The following is a 27,521-nucleotide window of genomic DNA, read 5'->3' as shown; positions in this document are numbered from 1 at the left end:
GCCAAACTTCTGAAGCATGAAAAACAACAGTTAAAATGGCAGTTCACCTGGAAAAAAAAAATAATTTGCACATCAATTCAATTAGGTTTTTTTATAAGAGACTTCGGTATAAAGATTACTTGGAGCTCTTTTACTGCCACTTCAGGCCACATACAATAAATTCTATACCTGAAAGGTTTGTTCCTGTTCACAGAAAATACAGTTCCTGAGGTTCTCCATGACCACAAAGGCCCTGCCTTAACTGAGTTCATCACATCATCTTAGGTATACTACTTCTGTTGACGTTAAGAGCAAAGCATGCGATAACTTCATGTTGGCTAAAATGATATGCTTTTAAAATGTGGTGATCCCTAGCCAGAAAAGTCCCAAACAATGATCTGTAAAGTCATGGTTAGCAGACGGACCATGGAAGTCACCATCACATCACTTAAAAGTATGAGCTTTAAAACACATGTGAGGCAGCCTCGAAGACATGCTGAGGATGGGCAGTGGTCAACACAGTAGACTACAGGTGGCTGTATTGTTAAACAAGCAAACACTAGACATGTATTATTAAAAGTCATCTTTAATAGAATTTAAAAATAGCTATTGCAAACTTTATTTGAAGAAAAATAAATCAATGACAATTTTCCAAAATCCTGTGAAACAGTCTAGTTCCTTAACATTTGTTTATTTGAAAGGACAGAAGCAATTTGCATAGCTGGCATGTTAGTTCACCTCTGTTTGCTCAAAACAGCTCATAAAAGCATTCTTTTTCTACCATTTCTGATTTGATCAAAAGTGGAAATGCATATGATGACCCTAAACTAGATCTAACTAGATCTGATCAAAGCGAGTATCTGACTTACATCTCAAGGCAGCCAAGAATTTTAGTTCAAACTGCTTAAGGCCTGATACAGAAAAAGAAGAGATGCAATAGCCAATAGGACAGCTAATGTATGGCACATGACACCTGCTTATATGATACTTCCTCTGAGCCAGTGTTTTGTATTTTCTTCCTCATATTAGTATCCCACCCAACCTAACAATACTAAAAACCACAACAAAAAAATCAATTCTTAATATAACATCATAAGATCTGAGCAAGGCTGATGAAGCTTTAGGGTAACCACTAAGAAACACAGAGATAAAATGTATGATTTGAAATTAAAGAGAAATCTTAACACTGGAGTTCTGTTGACTCAAATGTGGCACATAAGCAATTAATGCTCATACACATCTCAAAATAATGAGCTATCCATTAGGAAAAATAATCACTGGATTGATCTAATACAGCACACTGTCAGACTTTATCGCATAGAATAGCATTAGTGCAATGGTATTTCCAAGTGGCACACAAAAATACAAGGAACTGAGTAAGAAACAACACTGTAGTCAAATATTTTGACATGAGAAAAAGGAGAATCTAATAACTCAAAAGACCTGATCACGTAACTGCTGTTATATTTTATGGATAAATTACTAGTGAGAACATCTGATTTCAATATCTTCTATCTATTTAGAGGACTAAACACACAAATATAGTTCACTGCATAAAGATTTATGGTAGAAGGCTATAAGAAATATTATTGGCCATTACAATGAATATTGAATACTCTTGCTTAGTCTTTGAGATAGATAGAAAAATTATGCCATTAGGTACCAGTTGCTTTCCAAATTTAAGCTTTCCTAAAAACTTAACTGTATATTTTGATAAACAGAACATCACACAATGTTGTTGGTTTGGGCACTTTGTGAAGATCTTGTATGTTTTTAACTGCACATACATTACACACTGTAGTATACTGGAGCCTATATAATGGCTATGTATATACATATGCTTTCTACAGGAATCTGCTTTAACCAAATAAATATTGTCCATATTCATACCAACTTGAACAACACATTTGGGGAAATATATATATATATATATATTCCTAGGATAATATATTGAAAATTGGTTAAGCCCAATTTTTTAATCCTAGGTTTAGTTTTCAACAGTGACTTTCAAGGCAAAAGAGAGGCACATAACGTTGGACCTTGGGTCTTCCGTTTCTCCTACACCAGTCCGGCCACTTCCCCCTTCTATCATCACATGCCATTGATGTGCACAAGCCACAAGCTCCAGTTTGTGAAGGAAACGGGAGCACGGCGGTGCCACGCTGGGAACCAAATCAGCCATGGAGCTGGTGCAGCATGCCGACTCCCAGGTGCTGTAAACCCATTGGGCAGCACTCGATCCCTGTTCTGTACAACAGCTTTTGGTACAGAAGGTTCCTAGATGATACCCACAAAGAAACCTGTAGACACAACCTCAGCTAAGATCACCGGTGACAACAAAGGTAGAATTTTGGGGGGACATGCTTCAAAATGCATTATGGCTTTGGTTTAAACTCAGTCCTAAACAAACGACTATTTCTTACTGATTTAATAGCATATTAATGGCCCTGCACATACCACGTCCATTGATGGCATGTGGCTGAAAAGGGCACGGGGAGAATACTCAGATTTCAAAGAAACCACACAGAAATGTTCAGGCAATGCAACATGAAGACTTCATCGCAAAAATACCTTTTCCTGACCGCTTTTAGCACCGCTCCTTAAAGCTCCTTAAAGACCTTGTTCCTAAAGACTTTTTGTTAAAAGATTTCCTGGCATGACCCCTCTAACATCAAAAACTGACTTTCCAGAGCAATGGAAAAATATATATGCTGAACATTTGTGTAAAGGTTCCTATATAAGGATGAGGAAAACAAAAAGTCACTATGCCACATAATATTCCCTTTCCTCTGTTCCATTCACTGCCAACACACAATACAAAATTTATCCTCTGCAACTGATTCAAAGCACTAGCCACAATCGCAAAGTGACTGAAGGCATCAGTGTAGGAATGTAAAAGGCCACCTGGTGTATAAACATTTGTTTACAGTCATACAATATACACTGCTCCTTTAAAATAGTTCAGCGCAGAGGCAGATTTGGATGTCTGTATGATATAGGTATAGTAAAAAGTAAAATAAAAGAGGATGTTTATTCACTGACTCCAACAATTTCCATGACATGGTGCATTATGACTGATGCTTCTTAGTAGGGTGTGCAAGGCAGCCAAGAGTCATTTAAAAACATGTGTTGTCTCAAAAACAAATGTAAGGGAATACTAATAAAAGGTGCACTGTCTGAAATTAGGCTTAATCAGGTATCAATGTCCTCCTAGAAACTCTACATATAATAAAAACTGAAACTCTACATATAATAAACACTGAAAGTATGTAAGCTTTGGGTTCTTGAAATTATATTAAAGGGAGGCAAATAACATGTTATGGGTGCTGTCCCCAAAGGCAAAAGAAGACCTGCTTACATAGGTCACCAAGAAATCAAACCCACAGCAAAACACATCCCAGTTTAGAGCATGACTGTTTTCCAGATCTTAACACTTGGCACAATTCAATCTATGCTCCCATACATGCGTAAAGGATTTGAGATACAAAGATGTGTTTCAGTTTCTATCTTGGTTTATATTAGCTTTGGACTCGTGTAACCAAGACATGACTTACAGAGGGTCAGATCCTGCATCCTATTGACTAAGTAGTGCTTTGGCTTTCAATAAATACGGTATTACTTCCCGTGGGTCAGAGCAGCACAGCCACTCATGTTTAAGGCACTGATCAACTGTTCAAGGGGCTAGATCCAAAGTGCACCAAAGACAAGTGAAAAGCGTGAACTGACTACACAGAACCAGGCCTAAGCTCTGCCAGAGAGACAGAACAGAACCCCAAGGTTGTGAAAAACATTTTTAATTCTAAATACAGCTAAAGTAAAACAAATAACCCCACCTAAACTAGTTTTGCAGTTAGAAACCTATACCTCGGTATTAGAAAGCACCCACTTTGGGAAGTTCGGACCTCTTCCCATGCTACTATCCACTAATTTCCTTTGTGAACAAAAGTATAGATGAGCATAAAGTACAAAAATATACATTTTAAGCAGTAGCAAAATTTGAATAAAAATTTGAAATTGCTCAAGGAAAGTGACTGTCATATTATTACATGTGCACACGTACACACTCCGTCTCAAAAAGGGATGAAAGAAAGGGAATCAATAGCCTTGAAATTTCTACTTCTGTTAGTCGGCATGACAGCTATTAACTTCATTTTAGCAACTAGGAATGTTATCAGCTCGGCTTCCTTCTCAAAAAGAAGTAAGGTATCACAGGCATTAGGTATCACAGGCAGTGTTCAAGAAGGATAAATCAGCTACCAGGTAGGGAAGACGTTCATACACTTCCTCAGGAGGGAAGAGCTTCCAAGCTCACATGTTTCCACATTTGTAGAGACCTATAATTCTCCCCATGTGCGAAGCGCAGGTTTGGGTGTAGAAGCACCTGCTGCTCTTCCCTGTCCCTCTCCTCCACTTCAGCAAAGCGTTTAAGCATACAAGGACGTGCTTAAAGTTAAGCAAGCACGTCAATTGTTTTGCCGGACTGAATGCACGTGCAGCCCACACCTCCTAAAAGCCTCTCCCGCCAGCCAACAACAGGAGCTGCGTGCAGAGAGGGCATTCAGGGCCACCCAGCTGGCATGGCACAGAGAGCAGTAAACAGCTCTTTAGGGTTATGCCACTTACACCGTTGACAAGACGACACTGCAAACACCAGACGTAAATGACGCCCCAGAGTGACACTTCTAGAAGACTTCCAAAAACCAGAAAAGGATGAAAGCAACCTTCAGCTAGCCATAAATATGCCAGGGGACATCAGCATTCTCACATGGAAAGAGAATTAGGCTTGTTTCAGAATAACCCTAGAAAAATGAAGTCTCAAACACAGACCCCATCTCTGATAACATTTACAGTAAAAGGCTTTTGGAGTAAAATGCACGAGAACATCCCATGGCCTTATTTTCAAACATGATTAGCTTATGAATTGGCAAAAAATCCACCTAGCTTCTCTGTTGTGATAAAAAAAGACTGACAATTTTCTGGAGTGGTCAGCAGTTTGTGAATGCAGCATTTTTTGGCTCGTGGATCTGCTCTGAAGCCAGCTCCTTTTATTTTTCATATTATTCCCCATGAGAGCATACAGCAAAATTCAATATTAATGTTAAGTGTCACGTTTGCAGAACAGAACAAAGTGAGTTCTGATACCAAGCTCCCAGTGCTCTGCTTACCGACACCCCAACGGAGAAGCAGAGAGTTTCAGAAAAGCACGGTAAACTAACATATATCCCTAAAAAACAAGCCCAATTGAAAGCCGAGCTAAAAAGGGGGTGGGAACACGGAGCTAGGTTTGTATTCTCTCAGACAGCTTTCTCAGTAACTCTGTGCTTCTTTAGAAAATAACTTCAGTATGAAACTAACACTTGGAAAGTTTTTCCAGCAGACACGTAAAGAAGTTTTCTGGCACAGCCAGAACTTTACCATATGGGCCAGCCCAGCTCTCCCTGAACACAGCAGGAGTTTGGTCACTGTAATCACTAAAGACAGGATGGTATCCAAACATAAAATTTTCTTTGGATAATTAAATGCATTTAAAACCTTAAATGCAAAACATAATCTGTTTCCTTTTACAGCACCCAACTGCACAGCAAGTTTACGTGAAGGACAAACAGCACGCAGAACAAGGAGGCCAACGAAGAGTGCTGAAGCAAGGCTGGAGAACCATCTCGGTGGCAAAGACTGCAATCACTTTCACAGAAGTCACAAGGGGTTATACTTTGCATTACTTCTGAATTGTAGCTTCTCACTGCTCTTCTCCCTGTTCAGAAAGGTTAGATAGCATTAGTTAATGAACTTCTGAGAATCGACCCAACAAATTAGCTTCACAAAGAAAGCATTTTTAGAGGATGCACTAAACTCTGACGCAGACCTCGTCATACGCTGCAAAATACTTCCCAGAGTGGGTGTTTAAGCCCAGACATTAATCTTTGCCCCTCTCCCAAAACATCAAAATGTTCTCAGTATATTCAGGCAAATGCAAGGCACACTTTCATAGACTCAATCTCAACTGTTGGACCTAATCTGCTCACAAATCTCACTCAAGCATTTTAAAAGGAATTTTGCCCCTACCTACACAGCAACCCCCCTGGCAAAGAAATTCGGATGCTTCACCTGGCAGGTTACTGGCTATGACATGTAAGAGCTAGGTCTCTCATAACTGACACCTTCTCTCTCACTATTATGTTTGTGAGCTTCAGCTTCCTGAATCTGGGACTGCCCACCTCACCTAGCTCCTGTTCCTGTATTTTGTTCCCTTGTTCCCTGCAAGGCTGGTACAGAGCCAAATAGACTAGTAGCCTGGAAAATCATCTTCATTTAAAAAACATCAATGCATGGTAATTGCTCACAGAACAAGCTTTTGCAAAGTTTCATTCCCATAGTGGGGTTTTTTTTTTGGTTTGAAGGTTTTCATTCCAACTAGGGACACTGCAATATTATTTTTATTAGTAGTATTTTTTAACTGAAATTACATTCAGTTTCTTTTCAAGCCTCAAGATATTACAAGAAATTAAAATAAAAGACGTTTCTTTACCAGCCAAAATGCTTACCCAACAGTGACACCCAGCTAGCTCTGAACAAAGTCAGGTAGGAGAAGCAGCAGTCATTTGAACGTGCCGAGTAGTTCTGTATATTAACCCTGGCAGATCTCCTTCCTGGCACTGCTATATTGGCATCCCATACAGTTCTTATACTTACGCCAGTTGTAACATCTGCTACACAGACATAACTTTTTTGATAAATGCTGGAGCATGAAGACTCCTTAGACATATCCCAGCTCTAAATACAACATGAATCTGACTGTCACCATCACGTAAAATATACACCTGCAGCTTAGGTCACCAACTATAAGAGTGATGGAAAATCATAGATTAAAATAAAAGCACCTTCCTGTATTAGACAGGAAGGAATTCTCTCAGGAGAACTCAGAATCATGGCATATGTATATTGTAGACCAATAATATGCCTATGCTACATAGTAATAGGAATAGTCTCTTGTAAAATAATATTTGAAGCAACCTTTTTCTTAAATTCAAAGCTTCCCATTACAGCACTGATTACATCATACAAATTTTAGTCCTTAAGGATATTAATTCATATCTTCAAATTAATATTGATTTATTAATTGAGAATTTATGGATACTAAATATATTTAAAGACAAAAATATTTGCAGATGTGCATTTATATGTGACTTCTTAATACATATCATAGCAAATTTGGTTGTCTTTTGTCTTGTGCTAAAACAAACCAACATAAAAAAATTGCCTACACAACTTTTTTATGTCTTATTTCAAACTAACCCCAAATCCTTAATAGTGTTTCAGCTGGATGGTGTAATGAAAACCTCCTTAATATCTTCTCCAGCAGCTTGTAATCTTTCTTTGCCTTTCATTTTGCCCAAGACCTTTGTGCATTGCTGCCTTCCTCTAAAACACACTCTACACACAAAAACCCCACCAAACCCAACCCAAATCAAAAAACTTTGAAACTGTTTATCCCATGTACATCTTTTTTACATAACTATAGAAATCAAAACACTGGCATTTTCTCCAGTGAAGGACTCTTAGTTTAAACAAGAAACAGATGGAAAAGCTACTTGAAAGATAATCACTTGGTAAGTGAACCACAGTGAAGTTCCTGCTTCATTTTGGTAGTTTTGGGAACACATTGGGCCAGATTGCAGCCAATTTATACCAGCTGACAATTAAGTTATGACAATTCACACCAGCTGAGGAACCAACCCATTAGAACAGTAAACATATATATGGGAAAACACTACTATTTGTTAGAAAATTTGGCATGTCAATGTCCAAAACGGCTGTGGTTTAATGACAAAAGTAAATTTCAGTTTGATGTGGCTTTCTCGTCACTAAAATTTGTCCTATTTCCATGAAAAGAAACTTTCTTTTAAACTTCTGAATCACTAAGATCCATTTGGAATGACTGACACTTACGAGGTTCATAGTAATCCACTATAGTCACTGAAGCATCTTGGATATTTGCCACTTTGAAGTCTCTCACAGCTGGAATATCCATACAAACCCGGGTTTCATTTAGCTAGAAAAACAAAAGAGAAACATCCTGAGAACCCTGGTGATGGTGGTTTCATGGAAGATGTAAGGACTTCTAGCTCAGTAGTAGTTCACTTCATTTCTAAAGACGTGGGAGTCAGGATGCATATAAAGATGCTTATCTCATTTGCAGTCATTTTGGCCAAATTACAGACTTCTTGAAATGTCTGCCTTCTTATATATGATTTTTAAGAGGCCTAATCTAGAAACCCTTTACAAATATAATGAGTTGTACCTATCTAATCCATCTCACTAAAAAACAGTGGAACTATTAATTCATTGTGAATAGCAGATGTTGATTTCCCCAAAGAATACAATCATAATGTCTTTCCAAATTTAAACCAAACAATGGCAGAGTCAAGATTAACATCACTGCAAACACATTTCTTTGTTATTTTCAACTTACAGAGTCTAAGTATAGATTGACTTTTCCATTGTCCTTTTCTATCTTCTTAACTGTATTGTCTAATGGAGTGAAATCTGGTGACACAGAGAAACCACTGAGTAAGCCAACCTCCATGAGGACCATACCGCTAGTGGGAGATGTGCCAGAACCCAAGTACCTTTTCAAAACACAGAGACAAAGAAACATTTAGTAGAAATACAGTAGGCCATTTGCCAAAGAAACTGTTTGATCATTAAATCCCAACTATGGAATCAATAATGCTTAAGAATACGTGAGAAACAAATGGAACAAAATCCCGACAAGAAACTTTTTAACGATCAAGAGATAATAATTGATTTTTCTTTTATTCTGCCTGATAATTTCAACCACATATGAAAAAGCAAGTTTAGCTCTGAGAAAACTACAGTACGTAAATAATATGAGAGACTACACTGGCACCACTAGGAGCCACCACAATGGCATCTATAAGTGCAGGCTTACATCACGAACATGCAGGAAATATTGCAATTAAACATGTTTCACAAGATGTAATTAAGAAACTGCTGTAGGAACTCTTCAACTGAAGTATACATATTTCCTCTTATGGATGCATTGGTTTGCTCTTATTCATTTTTGGAGGGTGAGATAAAGGTATACACCAAAAAAGTCTCCCAAACCTTTTCATATTTCCTTCACAGAGATTAACATCAACAAGTTCACCATCAGATTATTTGTCAAAGTTCCAGTTTTAAAATGCATAGCCATGTTATTCATCCAGTTTTGGAAAAAGGAGATTTAATAAGTTGAGTTCCTTCTTTTTTCCTAAATAATGCCTATTATTAGATCTTCTTCCAATGTGAGAATCAGATACTGGACTAAAAAGCTTTGGTCTGTTGAGCAAGCCTTACATACTATGGTGCACAACGAAACTATCAAAATATATTTATGGTGTTGTGTGCTACAAGTGATACCTAAATGACCTGCAAAAGATTGTATTGCTTTAAATAAAGCAGATGGCAGAAGAGTTCAGCTCCCCCACCTCGGGTGGAGGGTAAATGATTATTGTTATACTAGAATAGAAGTGTCTACAATCCTCATTTTGAAGGCCTGACAGTAGTTGAAAGTAATTGGATAAAACTATTTCTTTGTAGAGCTGGATGGTTTAAAAAAGGGAAGACTTGCTTTCAAAGCAATGCTGTTAAGCCTGGCAGCATGGCTGATTGAACACAGATAGGACTTTGAAAGAAATACAGCACAACTGCTGACTTCAGTTGGCTCATGAGATTAGAAACAAATGAAACCATCTGTTGGATGATGTGCTGTGCCAGAGTAGCTGCTATTGAAACCAAATAACTGAATTGGAACTGGATGTAATTATTTCTGCATAATTACCAATAAGAGGGGAGGAAAACACCCATGCTGTCTAGCCAGTCTGGGGTGCTACCAAAATACCAACAGGTAACTAAACCAGGTTGGTATTGTCAAGAAGTGAATAAGATATATCCCTAGAAATTACTAGGATCTAGCTCTTAACAAAGAAGAGTGACAGCCTTGGGCGAGGCTCCTGGTATTGTCTCTTCAACACCATGGTGTCTTGAAAGAGAAAAAAAAAAAAATCTGAGAAGAATGACCAGTAAGAGAAGGAAAGAAAGACAACTTGAAACTTGTACCTGAAGAGAACTGAGACTTTTTTAGCAGACTTTTATCTTTCAGCTTTTCAGCAATATGAGATCTGGTGAGACCATCTCATAGATGATGCAAAGAGGAGAAAACAACAACAAGCTAGTGCAGGCAGAAAGTATAAACAAGAGAGTGAGTAGAACCATCAGCAATCAGTTTCCCATGCCTGGAAATGGTATGCAGGCAACAAGACTAACCAGAGAAGAAACTGGCAGCCCTGGGTATTTGCCTCCCAGACAGTGAGTTACCTCCTCTAACCAAGAATCAGTTCAATTTGAATGACACATCATCTGCTCCAGTGTCATAAATGATACCCAGATGAGACAACCATGGGCAATCACTATCAAGTTGGTTGAAAGAAGGTGGAATATTCTGCAGATTAGAGAAAGAAAAAAATTGCAAAGCTGCAGCCTCCGTTACCTGACTATGCACACCCACAGCTAGCTAAACTGGTTGAGATTTCAGCAGTCTTTCTGTGTTTGTCTACTTTGATTTCTCTACTGGAAAGCCACATCATGTTGTAAAGATTGTAAGTAGACCAACTTTAAACTAATTCAGGAATTTAATATAGATAATGCATATATTATATACAATATATAGGGAAAAAAAGAAGATGATGACAAGTCTATCAAGCCAAGCAACCAAAGTCTCAGCCTAAAGAATGGAAACACAGACTTACAAGAACTTACACTAGACCACTTTCCGTGATAAGAGTTGATGGATCTTAATGTTCCAAATATTCTCCTGGGGCAGTTTTATAATGCCACTAAATTTTCCCCTACCCTCTGAACACTTTGCAATTAAAACATCATCACCCTAGAGTCTTCCCAGAGAGGTGGAACCCTTCCTGTCTGTATTCCTGAGCCAAAGGTCTCAGCTAGAAAATCAGAATGCTCAGCCAAGACATCCCACACCCATCATGTAAGCCCTTTACATGTCAGGAGTTTGTGCTAGACTTTAGAAAGCTGTTGATGCTTCATAGAAAACTTTAAAAGAGAACAAGCCCATTCTATTTCAAGAGCTCTCATGTATTCTAGTGTAGCTGCCCACCATCTGTATCGCTGAATTGGTTACCAGAAACACACAAAAACAAGGCTCTGGCTTTGTGCCTGCTGGCTATTTCCCAAATTAAATCAATCCTCTCTGTACTGAAATTATAGTCACTATAGCTGATTCTTTGTATGATGGTGTCACCTAGAGGATCCATCTCCAGTCACAGCTCCCTTGTGGTAGGCAGAGCACAAAAATAGTTCTAGGCATATGGTGTTTAAAGTTTAAATAAATAACAAAAAGAGGATGTGGAGGAAAGGATCACGGTGGATCAGGTGGTACTTTGCAAATCTTGCATTTACAAGGAACCCATTATAATGTCACAAGAAGAAAACAGTTGCTAGAGGAGATTCACAGATGAAATCCTGAAATACAAAGAATGCAGTCATCACAACATCCTTGTAGATAATAAAACATAGAAGATAAAACCCATAAATACATACAGACAGATACAGTGGCCTACAGGGGTTTCTGTGAAATATGCAGTGCTCTTTAACTACAATAAGAAGTGCATACTGAAGAAACTGCCAGAGGACAAACCTCTTCATATATTTCTTTTAAATACATGTATAAACACTTTCACAGCAAGTAAAAATGAGGCAGCAAAGCAGTCAAAGAAACGATTTGGTTTAATGACTGGCTGACCTAAGAATATGCAATGACTGTTTGATGTCACCTGTTTTCATCTGATCCAAATTCTATCCAGGTAACATCTGGTGGCTGTTCTGTGGTCTCTGAGATGATAATTCAGCAGTCTCAGCTCAGTTCTTAGTAGGTGTTTACTGAACAAGAAACATCATCCCAGATGCACCCCCCTCCCTCCCTTATTCAGCAGAAAGAATAGAATTAGACTGGCCAGAAAACTCATCACCACTTTCAACTCTAGAATGATGCTTACATTATATTGTATTACCAAATTCATAACTGTAAGACATATTGATAAATGAAAGACCACAAAGATGCTTGCACAATAAGACAAAACCCCAGTCAAATTTATCATTATGCAAACATGGATTTTGACTCCTGAGCAAATTGTTCTGTGCAAAGTTTATTAATGATATTAATAAATAATAAATAAATAATTACCACAGAATTATTACTTCTATTTCATGGTGTTTTCAGCACTTCAGAACTTCCTTCTCTCTTTACAAAAAAAGAAGTACCTACTTCTAGATCAAAAGCAAAGCATTCTATTCATGAAAGGCAAGAGTAATGGGCAGTTGTCACAATCTGCTACTAGAAGTTAGAATGTGGAAGACATTGGTTCAATCTTCAAGTCTGTCCACAGTTCTCCATATAGCCAAGAAGCACTTGCACCAAAGAAGCCTCTGAGATTTTTGTTGCATTTCACAGAAACTCTTCCATACACCTCTAACATTTAGGGTACCGACATCCTTATGCATACCAGTAAAAAAAATCACCTGGACAGCAATAATTTTGCACAAATTGACTTATGAATTGCTTCTTAGTTTAACTACTGCCATTTTTAAAAAGTAATTATTTTATTCTCTTTATTTATACATTTCTATCCCATACATTAGTAAATCCATACAAACAAATGGATAATTTAACTAATTTTAAATAATTTAAAAGCTATAGAGACAAAGAGGTCTATGAGATGCTCCAATTGAATTACCTACCTTGTGCACACATTCAAGGTCAAATGGTTTTTATCGTCTTTGTCATCCTTTACATCAACATTCAAGTCAAAGGCTTCTTGTTTTCGGACAGATCTGAGTCCCTGATCAGTGTGTTTTGTGTTGTAAATAACATTGAGCTGTGGATTGCAAGTACAGCCATTAGATGACATATGTAAAGCAAATCTGTGTGGTTAAAACTTTAAGTTTCTAACAGTATAATGACAGAGGAGTGCTCACATGTGACAGGATACATGGCCTTGTATCTTGCACACATGAGATTCATAGGATTTCTCTGAAAGAAACATCCTTTCTGAACACTTTGTAATGCAGCGGAGCCAATGCAATTAGCAGGACACAATTGAGGCAAACACAAGGGAGCTCTAGGACAACCAGCAATTTTCTCCCTAGTTGTCTGCTGGTTTATATGTGTGCAGCTGCTTCCTGACAGTGTGAAATGGGAAGAACAAAGGCAAACTTCAGAGACCGACACCCACTGGGTTAAAAGAGACAAGCTGTATATGAAAGCAGAGCAAGAGCAAATACATAGCGTATGTACAGAATTTGTCTTCAGTCTTCATGTCACAGCATCTATACACTCAAACCAGATGAGGAATAGTGTGTTACTCCAAGCTCAGAACAACACAGTTTTCTTGCAGTTAAGTAAATAGTTTCATCATCTGGTTCCTCTGCACAAAGACAAAGCTACAAAGTCTTCAGCCTGCCTCAAGGACAGAGCTCTCATCCTTTGTGCTCAAAAACTGCCAGGCTCTGCTAAGCGAGCCAAGTAAGGAGGTATGACAGGATGTCCAGTACAGGACAGTAATGTTAATATAAAATAAGCTCATTTATTAGGCACAGTTTGAAGAGTTTCCAGTTCTTGTAGTGTAGACGTGTGTAAGATGCCTGAAACAGTGGCAGAGGAGTGGAAAAACCAGAAGCCCTTAAAAGAGGTCTGAATAATTAGGAGATAGTCTGCTTATCTCAATATCCAATAAAACTACCAGTGCCAACAGCCAAAGCAGAAATGCTGGAGCTGGAATGGAGTAATCTATGAGTACTCTCACATTACCAGCCACAACAGAAAATTATGCAGTAAAAAATCAAGCTGTAGTGCCTACAGAATTGAACTTGATGAGGAAAAGAAACAGCTGAAACCTGCAGTGTTTCTTTAGAACTGCCTTAGTACCAGACTGGAGGATGACAAATGTGACAGCAATTTTTAAAAGAGTACTGGGGGTCTTAAAAACTGTGGGTATCAAGTAACCTTGGTATCTGTACCAGAAAACACAGTTGAAACTAAAATAAAGAGTCAAGTTAGTGGACAAATGAGTAAATATGACATGTTGGAGAACAGGCTGTTGCTATAAACCCACCAGCTACCTGAATCAAATGAAAAAACGTGGAGAACGGAGCTCTGTCTAGTCTAAACTACCTGGATGGTACATTGACATGTAGCTGGTTGGGAAGATTACTAGCCAAAGATACTAGAACAAAAGAAGCTGCCAAGGGACAAAAGGCTGTTAAAAGACAGGAATAGATGGTGGGAACAAATATTCATACAGGAAAGGAGTGGAGTCGTAAAGGAATCTGTGCTGGGTGACCACCATTAAACATATGTATACATGATGTAGAAAACAGGGTGAATCCTGATGTGATAAAGTTTGCTGGTTATACTAATTTATTTGAGGTAGCCAAGACTAGGACTACTGCAAAGAGTTGCAAAATGAGAGAATTTTTATGTACATAATAATAGGTTTTGAACTGATTACTACCAGATCTGTTTACCATTTAAGAAATGGTAAAATAGATGAAAATTCAGCCATAGAAAGGTATGGAAGAAGATCTACAGAATGACGACTTGCATAGGAAAGATGAATAAGAAACGGTTTTTCATGCAACGTAAGACTAAATTGTGGAATCTCTTCCCTCTAGACACTGCAGATACTGAACTGTGCAAGTGTTCAAGGGCAAAATAGGCAACTTCATGGAACCAAATTTTTCTAAGCCCACAGAAACTCCAGCTGAAGGTCTCGAACAACACATGGTAAGAGGTGGAAGAAAGTCAGGTAATATATTACATGCATTTATCATCTTATACTCTCTCCTGAGCATCCCCTCTGGCTATTGTGGAAAACAGAACACTGGGCTAGACTGAGTTTTGCTCTGACCCAACACAGTCCCTCTTATGCCTTCTCTCGAAATACAAGAACTAGTGAAGCAGATTCAAGAGGAGAAAGAGTAGTGCTTCTTAATGCAATACACCATTAACTGCAGAACTACTTGCCACAAGAAGCTGTGGTTGTTAAAAGTTTAGAAATATTTTAAAAGTTACATAGAATCATAGAATGGTTTGGGTTGGAAGGGACCTTAAAGATCATCTAGTTCCAGCAACCCTGCCATGGGCAGGGACACCCTCCACTAGACCACGCTGCCCAAAGCCTCATCCAGCCTGGCCTTGAACACTTCCAGGGAGGGGGCATCTACAACTTCTCTGCGCAACCTGTTCCAGTACCTCACCACCCTCACAGTAAAGAATTTCTTCCTAACATCTAATCTAAATTGACCCTCCTTCAGCTTAAACCCATTACCCCTTGTCCTGTCACCACACTCCCTGATAAACAGTCCCTCACCATCTTTCCTGTAGGCCCCTTCAGGTACTGGTAAGCCGCAATTAGATCTCCCCAGAACTGCGTTTTCTCCAGGCTGAACAACCCCAACTCTCTCAGCCTGTCCTCACAGGAGAGGTGCTCCAGCCCTCTGATCAGCTTTGTGGCCCTCCTCTGGACTTGCTCCAACAGCTCCATGTTTTTCTTGTACTGGGGCCTCCAGAGCTCGATGCAGTACTCCAGGTGGGATCTCACAAGAGTGGAGTAGAGGGGCAGAATCACCTCCCTCGATCTTCTGGTCACGCTTCTTTTGATTCAGCCCAGGACACAGTTGGCTTTCTGGGCTGCACACGCACACTGCCGGCTCATGTTGAGCGTCTCGTCAATCAATACCCCCAAGTCCTTCTCCTCAGGGCTGCTTTCAATCTATTCCTCGCCCAGCCTATAGCTGTGCTTGGGATTATGCTGACCCACGTGCAGGACCTTGCACTTGGCCTTGTTGAACTTCATGCGGTTCACATGGGCCCACCTCTGAAGCCTGTCAAGGTCCCTCTGGATGGCATCCCTTTCCTCCAGCATGTTGACCGCACCACACAGCTTGGTGTCATCAGCAAACTTGCTGAGGGTGCACTCGATCCCACTGTCCATGTCACCGACAAAGATGTTGAACAGTGCCAGTCCCAATACCGACCCCTGAGGAATGCCACTCATCACTGTTCTCCGCTTGGACATTGAGCCGTTGACCACAACACTTTGAGTGTGACCATCCAGCCAATTCTTTATCTACCGAGTGGTCCATCCATAGAATCCATGTCTCTCCAATTTAGAGACAAGGATGTCGTGTGGGACAGTGTCAAATGCTTTCCATATTTATGGAAGAAAAAAAAAAATCTATCAAGAAAATATCTACCAAGCCAGACAGCACACACAGAGATGACCTGTGGATTGGGAAAGCCCTGTGTTACAAATTGGTGAAGGGCAAGAGGGTATATCAGTAAGATACCACTTCATGCTTGCCCTGTTCTAGTAGCCTTCATTGGTCATCATCTCTCTACTGGCCACTGTGGAATACAGGATAATGAACGATATCAATTGTCACAGCAGATCTGCTCTAGCATGCTCATGTACTTATACCAAATAAAAGACACCAGAAATGAAATTTAACTTTGAGAAAGCATTCTACGGTGCTTCAGACTGATTAAAACCCAATGCGATGTTGACGGTAACTGCAACGTCCCTTTGCTGTGGCACAAACAGTACAGCACCTCTGAGAAAGGACTAAAGAAAGGGTTGCTGGCTCAGCACTTCAGTGTGATGAATCAGAAAGCCCAACTTTCAAAACCCTAGAATTACAAAATCAAATACAAGACAGTAAGAAAATATGTTAAAGACGTTAAACACTGCCAGTCCCAGTATCTGTCCCCAAAATAACAGTATATGAAGAAGGAGGCTTTAATTAAACTCTGTGTGGCGGGGGGGATTATCTTCTTTGATTTTGGTTAAAAAATAATCAGAAAATGGCTCAAATAACTCCCCTCGCAAGACCCCAACAAGCACTTTGCTTGGCTAAGGAAAAGGGAATGAAGAGTACTTCTGGAAAAATCATACTCCCTTTACAAGAGTTTCTGGCAGCAAATGGAAAATTGTCAGTCCAAATGTAAAGGTATGACAGGGAGTTGTCCAAGTTATAGGTTAGCAAGTCAATTACAGGCTAACAAGTTTGTGCAAACAGAGTCTTTAATTTCTGATTGTTGCTTTCACGGCTACATCTCTCACTCCTTGATATGAAAGTTATTCTCTTTCTTTCAATCTACACACATGATTCCCGTTGCCCTGCGCTGCATTGCTGAATTTAGCATGCTGTATGAGTACAGAGCCAATTCTGTACAGGCGCTCAGGACAACCGTGGTGCAACAGTGAAGATTTATCCTGTACAACTGCTCCACAGGCAGTACCAAGGATGAAGCCAATCTAGAAAGGCTGCCAGTCAAAGGCATGCAGAAAGTTTGGTAAAGACAAGCTGGCGGTGCCTCAACGATCTGTCATCACAGAAACAAAGCTGTTTTAACTTTTGCCAGAAAAAGCTAATGAATGGGAATTTACTGCCAATGCAGGATGTCTGAAACCACATACTGAACAGGTCAATCAGCTAGTATTTTCATGGAATAAGTTATTGCTGTTACGGTCTGACTTTCCTTTCCTGATTTTTCATGACAATGAAGGAAAAATGTTTTTCACAACACAGAGTTTAATTAAAGCCTCCTTCTTCATATACTGTTATTCTGGGGACAGAAGGTCATTATACGGAAACTAGCATTAAATCAACAAAATGAGCAACTGCATTTCTTCTTAATCCTTTTAAGAAGCAGCTGCCAAAGCCAAAGGCAGAACTGGTCCAGTCTTGTCGAACTGCAACTAGTTCTGGTGAGAAGCCCAAGAAGAGAAAACTAAAAGCTAATCTTCTGCATGAGAGAGATGCTTGAAACAGTATCTGACCCAATCAACTGCATTACACTTCAAAATACATGAATCATTTATAATGCCCTAATCAATGTCTCTCTCCCTCTCTTTTTTGGTCTTCAACTATGTCGTGGTTTCACCCCAGCCAGCAACTAAGCACTACGCAGCTGCTCGCTCACTTCACTCCCAGCAGGATGGAGGGAAGAGAACTGGAAGAGTAAAAGTGAGAAAACTCGTGGGTTGAGATAAGAACAGTTTAATAATTGGAGAAGAAAAAAAAAATAACAATACTAATAGTAATAAGAATTAAAAAAAGGAAAATAACAGACAGAGAGAGAAATAAAGCCCAAGAAAGACAAGTGATGCAAGTGAACACAATTGCTTACCACCAACCGACCGACGTCCAGCCAGTCCCAGAGCAGTGGCCCCCTGGCCAACCTGACCCCTAGTTTTATTGCTAAGTATGACACCATATGGTCTGGGATATCCCTTTGGTCAGTTGGGGTCAGCTGTCCCAGCTGTGTCCCCTCCCAATTCCTTGTGCACCCCCAGCCTCCTCGCTGGTGGGGTGGGGTGAGAAGCAGCAAAGGCCTTGGCTCTGTGTAAGCACTGCTCAGCAGTAACGAAAACATTCCTGTGTTATCAACACTGTTTTCAGTACAGATCCAAAACACAGCCCTGTACTAGCTACTATGAAGAAAATTAACTCTACCCCAGCCAAAACCAGCACAAACTAGCAGCACAAACACGCCTGACTGAGGGCATGAATTCAATGAAATTGCCTCCATTATTTCCCCATCCCTTTTCGACTAGTTAGTACACATCCAAACTGTAACGGACAAATACGTGTGCAGTTCACAGTGTATCTTTTTCAGTACCATCACACTGAATAACATCCAGTCCCTTGCCTAAGTCTAGTAAAAACATGCTGAGTGGAAAAAACAGTCAGTGCATTTCAGTAACGAGTAACCTGATTCCCAGGTTTTTCCTCACTCCCTGACTATACATGACCAGGAGATCAAGAATCTTGCCCACCTATCCACTTTGCCCATACCCATCCTCTTTGAGCCTGCCAACCCTCTCCTCATTGCTAGTCCTGCATTTCAGTGGCATCCTTCTTTGCTCCAGAAAGCATGGGTCATGCCAAATTTCTGAGGTATTTGCCAAACCCAGTTCACAGGGTTCCAGACAGAGGTGTGTCTTCCAAGACTTTCAGCAGGCCAGCTAGGGAAGATCACTTCTTTGACTCCTTTCTCTAGAGAGTGTCTTTCATATACCCTAACTCCATAATCATCCTCTCCTTTCCCTTGCAGAATCAGTATCTTAGGACACCCATAGTATGTGCCCACATAATGAAGGGATGAGCTAGATTTTATTGACAGCAGGACCACAACACTACAAGTAAATGTCTGCTTTTGCAATTACACTATCAAAAATAAATATATTTTATGAGATTCTGCAGGGTCAAGAGTGAATGCACTGCCAACTCACACACACAGACAGTAAGACTTCACCAAAAAAATAAGGGTTTTTTTTTTTCTAAGAATTCATTTTGTTGGGAAAGCAGCCTTTTCCATTAATGGACCAAATCTTGTGTTTTGTGATATTTAAATGAATTACTGTTTTGACATGCTACATTTGGCCAGAAAGTCAAATCCCAGAACAGTGAATCTTACCACTGTACTTTGGCAGGCCTAAGACAATAAAACCCAGCTGAAGAAATGTGATCACAATGTCATATACTATCTGATTTATTAAATGCGACCCAGATCTAGCTTGTGTCTGGGAAAAGGAGAAATCTCATTCAAATGGCATCAGTGCTCTTTCTTTCAGAATACCAGACCTGCCAAAGGAAGCAGAAGGAAAGGATTGGTCCCAGCAAAGAAAAGGTTTTGGAGAAGCTACTCCAGTGTGTTAAGTAGAATATTTTGAATCTAGTCACGGCACCTCTGACTCAAAGCTGCAGGAAAAAAGGCAACAGCAGAGTGACCTAAATGAAGAAGATAACCTGGCGTTGGTTCCTGAATACCAGTTATTTGGGAGCATATTTGCATGTTCATACAACAAACCAGGAACTTAAACCATGGTGCTATACAGCCCCAAGGAGTCCTCTAACCATGGAGTCAACTTCTGGCTCTTCTGGGTAGAAGACTTCTGCTCAGTCTTCACCAGACATGCTGGTTTGGATGTGAAATTTTCCTGCTGGCAAAAATGTAATTGGAACCAATGTGCTTCCACAAAAGGCATTCACTTCAACAAATCAGTGTCTTCCAGCAAGAAACAATTTGCTGACAAGTTTTTGATCAGCTTGCCTGACAAATTAGTTGACTTAATATCAGGGAGTATTTCTCAACAATGATTAAGGATCAGTAGTCTTAACTGTTCTGGAGCCCCACTTCGTTACATTCCACATACACACACACAGTGAAACCACAGATGTATGAACGTAGTCCTGCTGAGATGTTCATTCCTATCTTGGCCTACAGGTCTGAATCTAAATTATCCTCTGAAACTTTTGAACTTTGCTGTAAACTTCATTTGCATTTCTGGGAATTAATAAGCACAGGTCATGATTTATGGCACTGTGGGTTTTGCAGACTGGTGCTGAACAAATGAGTTGTATCTCTAGCTGCTGTTCACTCCTCATAGGCAGCTGTGAAGGTTTCTTGTAAAGGTCTTTTATCCAAAAGCATATTGACCAACCATCACCATGCTTTTTTTGTTTCACAGATGCGTAAGAACACTGATGTGAAGGTCAGGTTGGAAGGAACTTGAGATAGAATCTGACCTGACATAAAACTTTGAGACCATTAAAGGCAGCTTAAGTTCAGTTTTCCCAAGTACGACGAGAAGGAGTCTAGTAGGAACTCTGGTTTTGCAATACATTCAGCAATTATGAGTTTATCCATATACTTCCAATAAAATGAGTCTCTCATGCTCAGAGACTAACATTTCTGTATTATTTGTAGCTTTTCAAAGGTCTTCTCTTTCACCTGTGTGGTTCTAAGCCACTATCATAGACAGGACAGCAGGCAAGAGACACTCATTAGTGGCCATATCAAATCAGATCCGATACTGTATCCTTCTCATATGATATTTCTGAAAGGGTTAGGGAAAATCTTGGAGGCGGAATTTCTTCAGAACATAATCTCTGTAATGGGGGAAGAGCAAGCAGCTGAACAGCATAAAAGGGCTACTTACTGTTTGCTAGTTCTAAATACGTGTTCATCCCAGCTTAATTTGTTTAAATATAAGTAAAGATGTTTGAATTTATACTACTGAAACACAGTCTTCCACAAGACAGGCAGAGAGGGGATCACTATACCTCCTTCCACTCTTTGCCACGCCCCTACTTCTGGCTGATGCTAAGCAGCTACTACTGTTGGCAGTTTGCAGGATCCTTTGACTCTGTCTTTCACGCTGCTTCAGAACAGTGTAAAAATTGCTAGAGAACCTGACTGTAATACTCTTTTACTTTTAGCTTTTCCACTATTGTTGTATTCTATTTCATTAAAAAGAAAAATAACTCTAATAACTAGCAGTGTAATCCTGTTCTGTACTGATCTGTGCCTTACCGCAGTTTTACTGCAGGTTCCTGACGAGGCATTTCTGCCTGGTCCACGTGCCTTTTTTACTGCGAGCTTTGTGCCTGCCAACGTACCACTGCAGTCCTTTGTCTTGCTAACGGACACTGCATTTCTGCAGGAGGACAGGGCTGCTTTGATATGAGTAACACTGCAACCATCCAGCAGTACTTAAAAGGCCAGGCCATTGGACATAGACAATCAATCACATGAACATGTCCATTCACACAATATATGGTTTACAGCATTTTTCAATTAGTGAAGTGCTTTGGTACTGATATAAGACATTTCAGAAGATTGTTCTTATTAACATGTTTTATAAAGCTTCCAAAATATACCTTCCTTATAGAGAGCATACCTTTAGCAAGAATAACTGCATTGCATACCTGAAAGACAGCAAATCCTGTTCCCTCCGCTGCCACTGTAACTGTCATTGGTTGTGCAGGGGCAATCTGGAAGACAGACAGATGGGTAAAACAGTATTTTCAAAGTACTTGTCAAGTCAGCAGACTTTATAAAAAGCATTTCTTGCTTTCTACAGTACCTCCTTGGTCTGAAGCAGAAAACGATTTTGAGTATCAATTGAAAATATTTCTGGTGCTTTCAAAGAAGGTGCTGTCACTGTTACATCCATTTCTGTTTTGCTTGCAGTAGTGAGAGTTGCAAACAGACTCAAGGCTTGCAGAGCCACCACTGTGTCCTGTTGAGAGAAACAAATCCTTCTGTATTAAACAGAAGAAGCCTGCGCAGTGAACTACCTGTGTATAAGCCATGTTTTTGAGACCTCATGGTCCCTCTATTGTCCCATTTGTTGATTATGTTGGGGTCTTCATGCAACCACCTCCACATCTCCATTGGGATTCCACTGGCATGAAGGATCCCAGTGTAGAAGAGGGACGGCAGCACAGGACAAGTTAGGTACTGTGACACGCAATGGAGAATGAGGTGGGAGACAGCTAAGAAGTTCTTCTCTTGTGCAGGGTATGTGGAAGACCTGATGCACCGGTAGACACAACAGTCAGAATCACACACCACACAGACAGCAAGGAGAAAGCCAATGAAAACAGTAATGATTCTGCTACTGTCTATATGCATATAGTGACTAAGGATTAAATATCCAGTACTTCACAGTAGTTATTCAAGGTACCTTGATCACTGAAGCAAAAGCTATGGGTTTGAAAAACTATTAATACTTATTTTAAAAAGCCTGAAATTAGGTTTTATCAGACCCAGGGCAACAATTTCAAAGGGGATTCAGCCCAGCTTTTATATTCTATATTTGATCAAAAGCTTTTGTGCAATCATTTAACCACTACAGAATGTGCTTATAAACATATTATCATTCTCTCTCTCACACACATTCTTCTTTGTTTATCTTCGTGTACAATTGCAGGCTTAGCTCTCCAGGTTTTGAACACGAGAGGTAGTTTTTGAATATTTGTTTTGGCATGGTTTAGTAAATGAGAATTTCAACATCCATTATTTTCTGGAAAAAAATACAGTAATCAATTATAAGTCCCTAGTGTTTCTCAGGATTTTTGCTCTTTGTGTAAATTTTGCACCTTTTTTAACCAGCGACAGTGAAGGAACTGGCCTTGCAGACTTGGCATACAGAGGTGTTTCATTCATTCTTGGGTCATTTCTAGTAACGAAATTCTAATGTAACAGAAGCTCATTAACTATGACATGGTGACTATGCCATACCTTAAGGTACCAGTATGTGTTGCCTATTGACTCTAAATGAGTAGAAACCACTCCTTAACAATTAGAAACTACTCTCCTTCCCACATCCCTGTCTGAAGTGACCTGCTTCACTGGTTTCTTAAAATGCAGAAAGATCAGATGATTAGCAATAGTGCCAAGGTTGCTGGTATGCTGAACCACTATGGCTGGGATCCCAACTCCAGTGCTTAACATGGTGTGACACAATAGATGCAACTAATGGGCTACAGAAACACTTAATAGTCTGGAGTAAGTGGCAGACTTTCTGAAAGAATGTCTTCGATTACTCCTTCGCAAAAAACAGTGACAAAGCATCTGAACGACCTTGCACTTTCTCAGACTACTCATGTGTCAGTTCCTGCTGAAGATCTAAGCCTTCGGAGCCCAACTCACAAAACTTCTTTCACATTAAAGTGAATGAAACTACAGCGACCTATCACATCTATATATCTGATGTACCTTATAGACTTAAAGAGCTATAAGATTTTGTTGGAGAGTCTGATTTTAAACATCTGAAAGCAGAAATACGCCTGTCTTTACCTAAGTTGTGGAAACCAACAAATACCTTGAAGCACCTTTTTCAAGTGCTTAGAATTACATTTCTCACATTTACGTTTCTTGACCTAAATTGAGACAAGAGTTCAAGATGTCTAGAAATGCTGTCTGCCGTTGCCGAAGGTGACTTCAGAGCTCTTCCTCATCCTAGACTCAAATGACTCTCAGAAACACAGGTGAAAAACAAGAAGGCAGAGAAGCACCTACAGAGAAGATAAATGTGTCCCTTGGCACGCTCTAACACAGAAGGCATACCCAAGGCTTTTCACCAGGAAACACTCACAGCTGAAGCACGAGTTGCACAGCTCAATATGACAATGCTGCATCCAATACACAACCTGAAAAATTAGGGAATACGGTCCCAACCCAGACTCACAGGCCCCTCTTGCCCAGCCACACAGGCTTTGAAGAATTTGCTACTCTTCTCTACCTTTTAAATCTACATTCATGTGTATGCTATTTTTTCTATCGATTGTTCTCCTGTGTATATGAGAGATGTACATTTTATGCTTAAACATTAAAAGCATTACAAAGCAAAATAACCTGACTGCAAATTCATAGTGAGCTATACCATGTATACAAATTGCAGTGAGTTATCATACCCTAACTTACTAAATGTCACACATGCAACTGATTACTTTCCTCCTCATTGTTTAACAACATATTAAGCTTCTAATGTAATAAACTCATGGAAGGGAACGCTCCAAACTTTTTTTAAAGCAATCTTAGAAGTCAAAAAAAAGAATGGGGTCATTTCCACAAATTAAAAAAGGCATCTAGAGAGACATTGGAGTAATGTTGAAATTAAAATAGTTTAGACTATGGAAGAACAAAAGGATTAAATTAACTTCTTAACTTCACCCTCAGGGGTAAATGGTATACTGCTGGATTTTTGAACTTTCAAGTAAAAATGGTTTCTAGAGAACATAGAAAAGTTATTTCAAGTCATTTAGTGCTTCAATCAGCCTCCTCAAATAATAAGCAAGAATTAACGCATTAGAAAAATACTAGAACCTCAGGGGAACCAGGCGGGTTCTTAAATTGCATTTTATTTAGTAAAACTAATTTCTCTCAGATTAATACCAACAAACATTTGAAAAAAATGAAGGATAGCCTGTACAGCTTGGTGCCAAGCAGTATGATGAAATGTGACATTTTACTGTGACCAGCATTTGTAGTTAATTTAAAAGCTAGTTTAAAATAATGCAATCCAAAGTACTATATAAATTTTCTGGATGCCAGCACAGCTTACAAGATCTGGTTTCAGTAACATGGAAACCTCCTGGAGATAATGTAAATCTTCCAAATTTCATGGCCCATCAAAAATCTACGTAATAATGAGGACAAAGTACATTATTAAGTTAAGACCAACTGCCAACAGAGGCACTAGGTTAGGCTGTTTCTCTAAAACCTACTCCCCTTTCTTATCTTAGTTAATAGCCTTTCAGGAGTTGGAGGACCCACATATGGAAAGAATAAAAAGAGCTTTCTCTCCTTGGAAAGAAAGTAAGCACAGATATTTATCACACTTGCTTGGAAAATCTGATTAATTCTTTTTCCATGGGCATTGATGCTTCTTCTTAATTTAAGATCTTCTGTTATTAATACTTTATATAATCAAGTTGACCCTCTAATTCCATTTTTATTATACTTGCCAAAATACTAAAACTGGTAGTCCAGCTTTAAGATGCCAATATTGCAAAGAATGCAAGTCTGCGCACAACCAAGGCTGTTACAGCAAAACAAAATTCAGTAATTGTTATGTAAAGAACAAATGATCCCTTTTTTCTTTTTTCTTTTTTTTTTTTTTAAAATATGCAATGCTCATTTAGAAAGTATAACAAAGCCCCTTGAGACAAGATACTACCTGAGTAGATGAAAATCCCCCAAGGTGATTTCGTTGATGACTTAACCATTTCATGATAGGGATCCCCTCTGCTAATCTGTCTTGATGAAAGTGTGAGAGCACGGCATATGCTGCAAGTTCAATATCGATGGACCGTGGCTGCCATGAGTCAGAAATTTCAGAAGCAGGTGTTATCCAGAAACGAAACTCTCCTGCAAAAGAACCAACAATAACCTCAGATCCACAGGCTGAAGTCTTTGGACTTCTGGGAAAGACTGAAGGGAAATATCCTAATTAACGCTTGCATACAGGATCTAGCAAGGTTCTTTAAAATTGTGTTGATGTTTAGGCATATGTCCCATAATGGACTGACTCAAGCACTTCCTCAGCAATGGCTGAATCTAGATAGAAAAAAAGCTGGAGTCCCAACAGTCACTCTTGATTTCACCATTGATTTCAGTGAACTTTACATTGATCCTTTTGTTGTCAGCCTGAAGTGCTCACGTAAAGGAGTCCTTGTGAAAAGGCGACCTTGTTGCTGGGTGCTCCTTTCTCTTCAGGACTAGAGAAGGCACCTCAGGCAGCACGGCTGCTCACTAGGCTCATTCTTGAGCGAAGCCTTCCAAAAAAGTGACTTCCTCCCTTGCCAAAAGTGACTGTCCAAAAGGCCTAACTCAGTAAACACAGCGGGACACCCAAGAGACTCCATTTCTAGGCTAGAATATGAATTCCTTTGGATTTTTCAAGAGGATAGTTACTATTTTGAAACAAAATCTCCATTTCTTATACTCCATATGGTCTATTCTTCCCCCAAAACAGGGAACAAAATTCAGTTGTGCTGAATGCAGAAGAGGTTAAACATGATGACATGATGGGTCCCTACAGAAAACACAACACAATTGTATTATCTTACAGAATGTTCAATCCTTCAACTCTTCATTCCAATACTGATTTTAACTAATTGCACCCCCACACTCTCCAGATCTATCTATCATCTGAACTACTTTGGAATAGCTAACCCCATCCATCTCTCTTTTACCAGGCTCATCTTACAAGTGCACATAATAACATGGAAAAACTGACAACTAATGTTCTTCAACAGCACCATGGTACTCCCATCAGGAACATGGTAATTGAGACTGAAAGGCCTAGCTTTGTTGTGAATTGTCATTCTTTTATGGACACTTTTCATTAAGGTTGTCTTGGAAGTTCTTAGCTTATTCTCTATTTCATACTCAAAACAGATTTTGCTTCAGAAGAAGGATTCTCTTCATCTCTAATTCTATATACAGCTGTAGATATATGATAGGTATTTTTAAATTTGACAGAAAACCATCTATAGAACTGTGTAAGATAGTGGTGCAATACCTTGGTGTTCTGACCTCTGGTTCAGTATATTCAGTGCTTCCTTTGCTTTTGTACTTTTTGCCCATGACAATGCATAAGTCACAAGTGCCAAAGTGTAATTATCTGAAATGCCTTCTTCTAATTTATCTTCTAGAAAGTTTGTAGCACTCTTGATGACATAAGCATGCTGGAAATGAAGATCATATTGAAGAATGTACAGTGAATAAAATATATATCAAAATATTATAATTTAAAAAAAAAAATTGTGCAGAAACAGAAACATTACTATCACCAAACAACAACCAAGAAATACTGAATATCTCTTTCAGAGTCACAGGCACGAACCTCAGAGGCAAACCTTTTGATCTGGCACTACCTTTTCAAATGTGAATAACCTCAATGAAATCAACTGGAATGACTTAACATCTCTAAGGATAATTCCCCCCATAAATTTCTTTGCAAGTTCTTGGACTAAAGCCATGACAATATTCTTGCTAAAATCAACTGCCTTTAGATTTTGCAAAAGCACATAACATTGAAAGGCCTAACAGCACATGGTAAATAAGCCAAAGTATAGGGAGGTTTAATAAAGTCAGATTAAAA

The 27,521-nt window shown here is 39.3% G+C and overlaps 1 protein-coding gene across 1 annotated transcript in view; it reads right to left on the bottom strand.

The window, feature by feature from the left end:
* Positions 1–547: 547 nt before the first annotated feature.
* Positions 548–27,521, bottom strand: part of CD109 (CD109 molecule) — an 87,832-nt gene continuing 60,858 nt past the window's right edge. The window contains exons 26-33 of the mRNA XM_075747511.1: positions 26,940–27,105; positions 25,593–25,783; positions 21,993–22,148; positions 21,835–21,900; positions 12,799–12,935; positions 8,450–8,606; positions 7,927–8,029; positions 548–5,731 (exon numbers count right to left, since the gene is read on the bottom strand). Of these exons, the coding sequence (XP_075603626.1) occupies positions 5,541–5,731; positions 7,927–8,029; positions 8,450–8,606; positions 12,799–12,935; positions 21,835–21,900; positions 21,993–22,148; positions 25,593–25,783; positions 26,940–27,105 (1,167 nt within the window). The 3' untranslated portion in view covers positions 548–5,540. The remainder of the gene's footprint in view (positions 5,732–7,926; positions 8,030–8,449; positions 8,607–12,798; positions 12,936–21,834; positions 21,901–21,992; positions 22,149–25,592; positions 25,784–26,939; positions 27,106–27,521) is intronic.

The sequence above is a fragment of the Balearica regulorum genome, chromosome 3 (assembly GCF_011004875.1).
Source record: "Balearica regulorum gibbericeps isolate bBalReg1 chromosome 3, bBalReg1.pri, whole genome shotgun sequence".
Lineage (NCBI taxonomy): Eukaryota > Metazoa > Chordata > Aves > Gruiformes > Gruidae > Balearica > Balearica regulorum.
The sequence above is the reverse complement of the archived record's forward strand: the minus strand, read 5'-3'. Positions and strand labels throughout refer to the sequence as shown.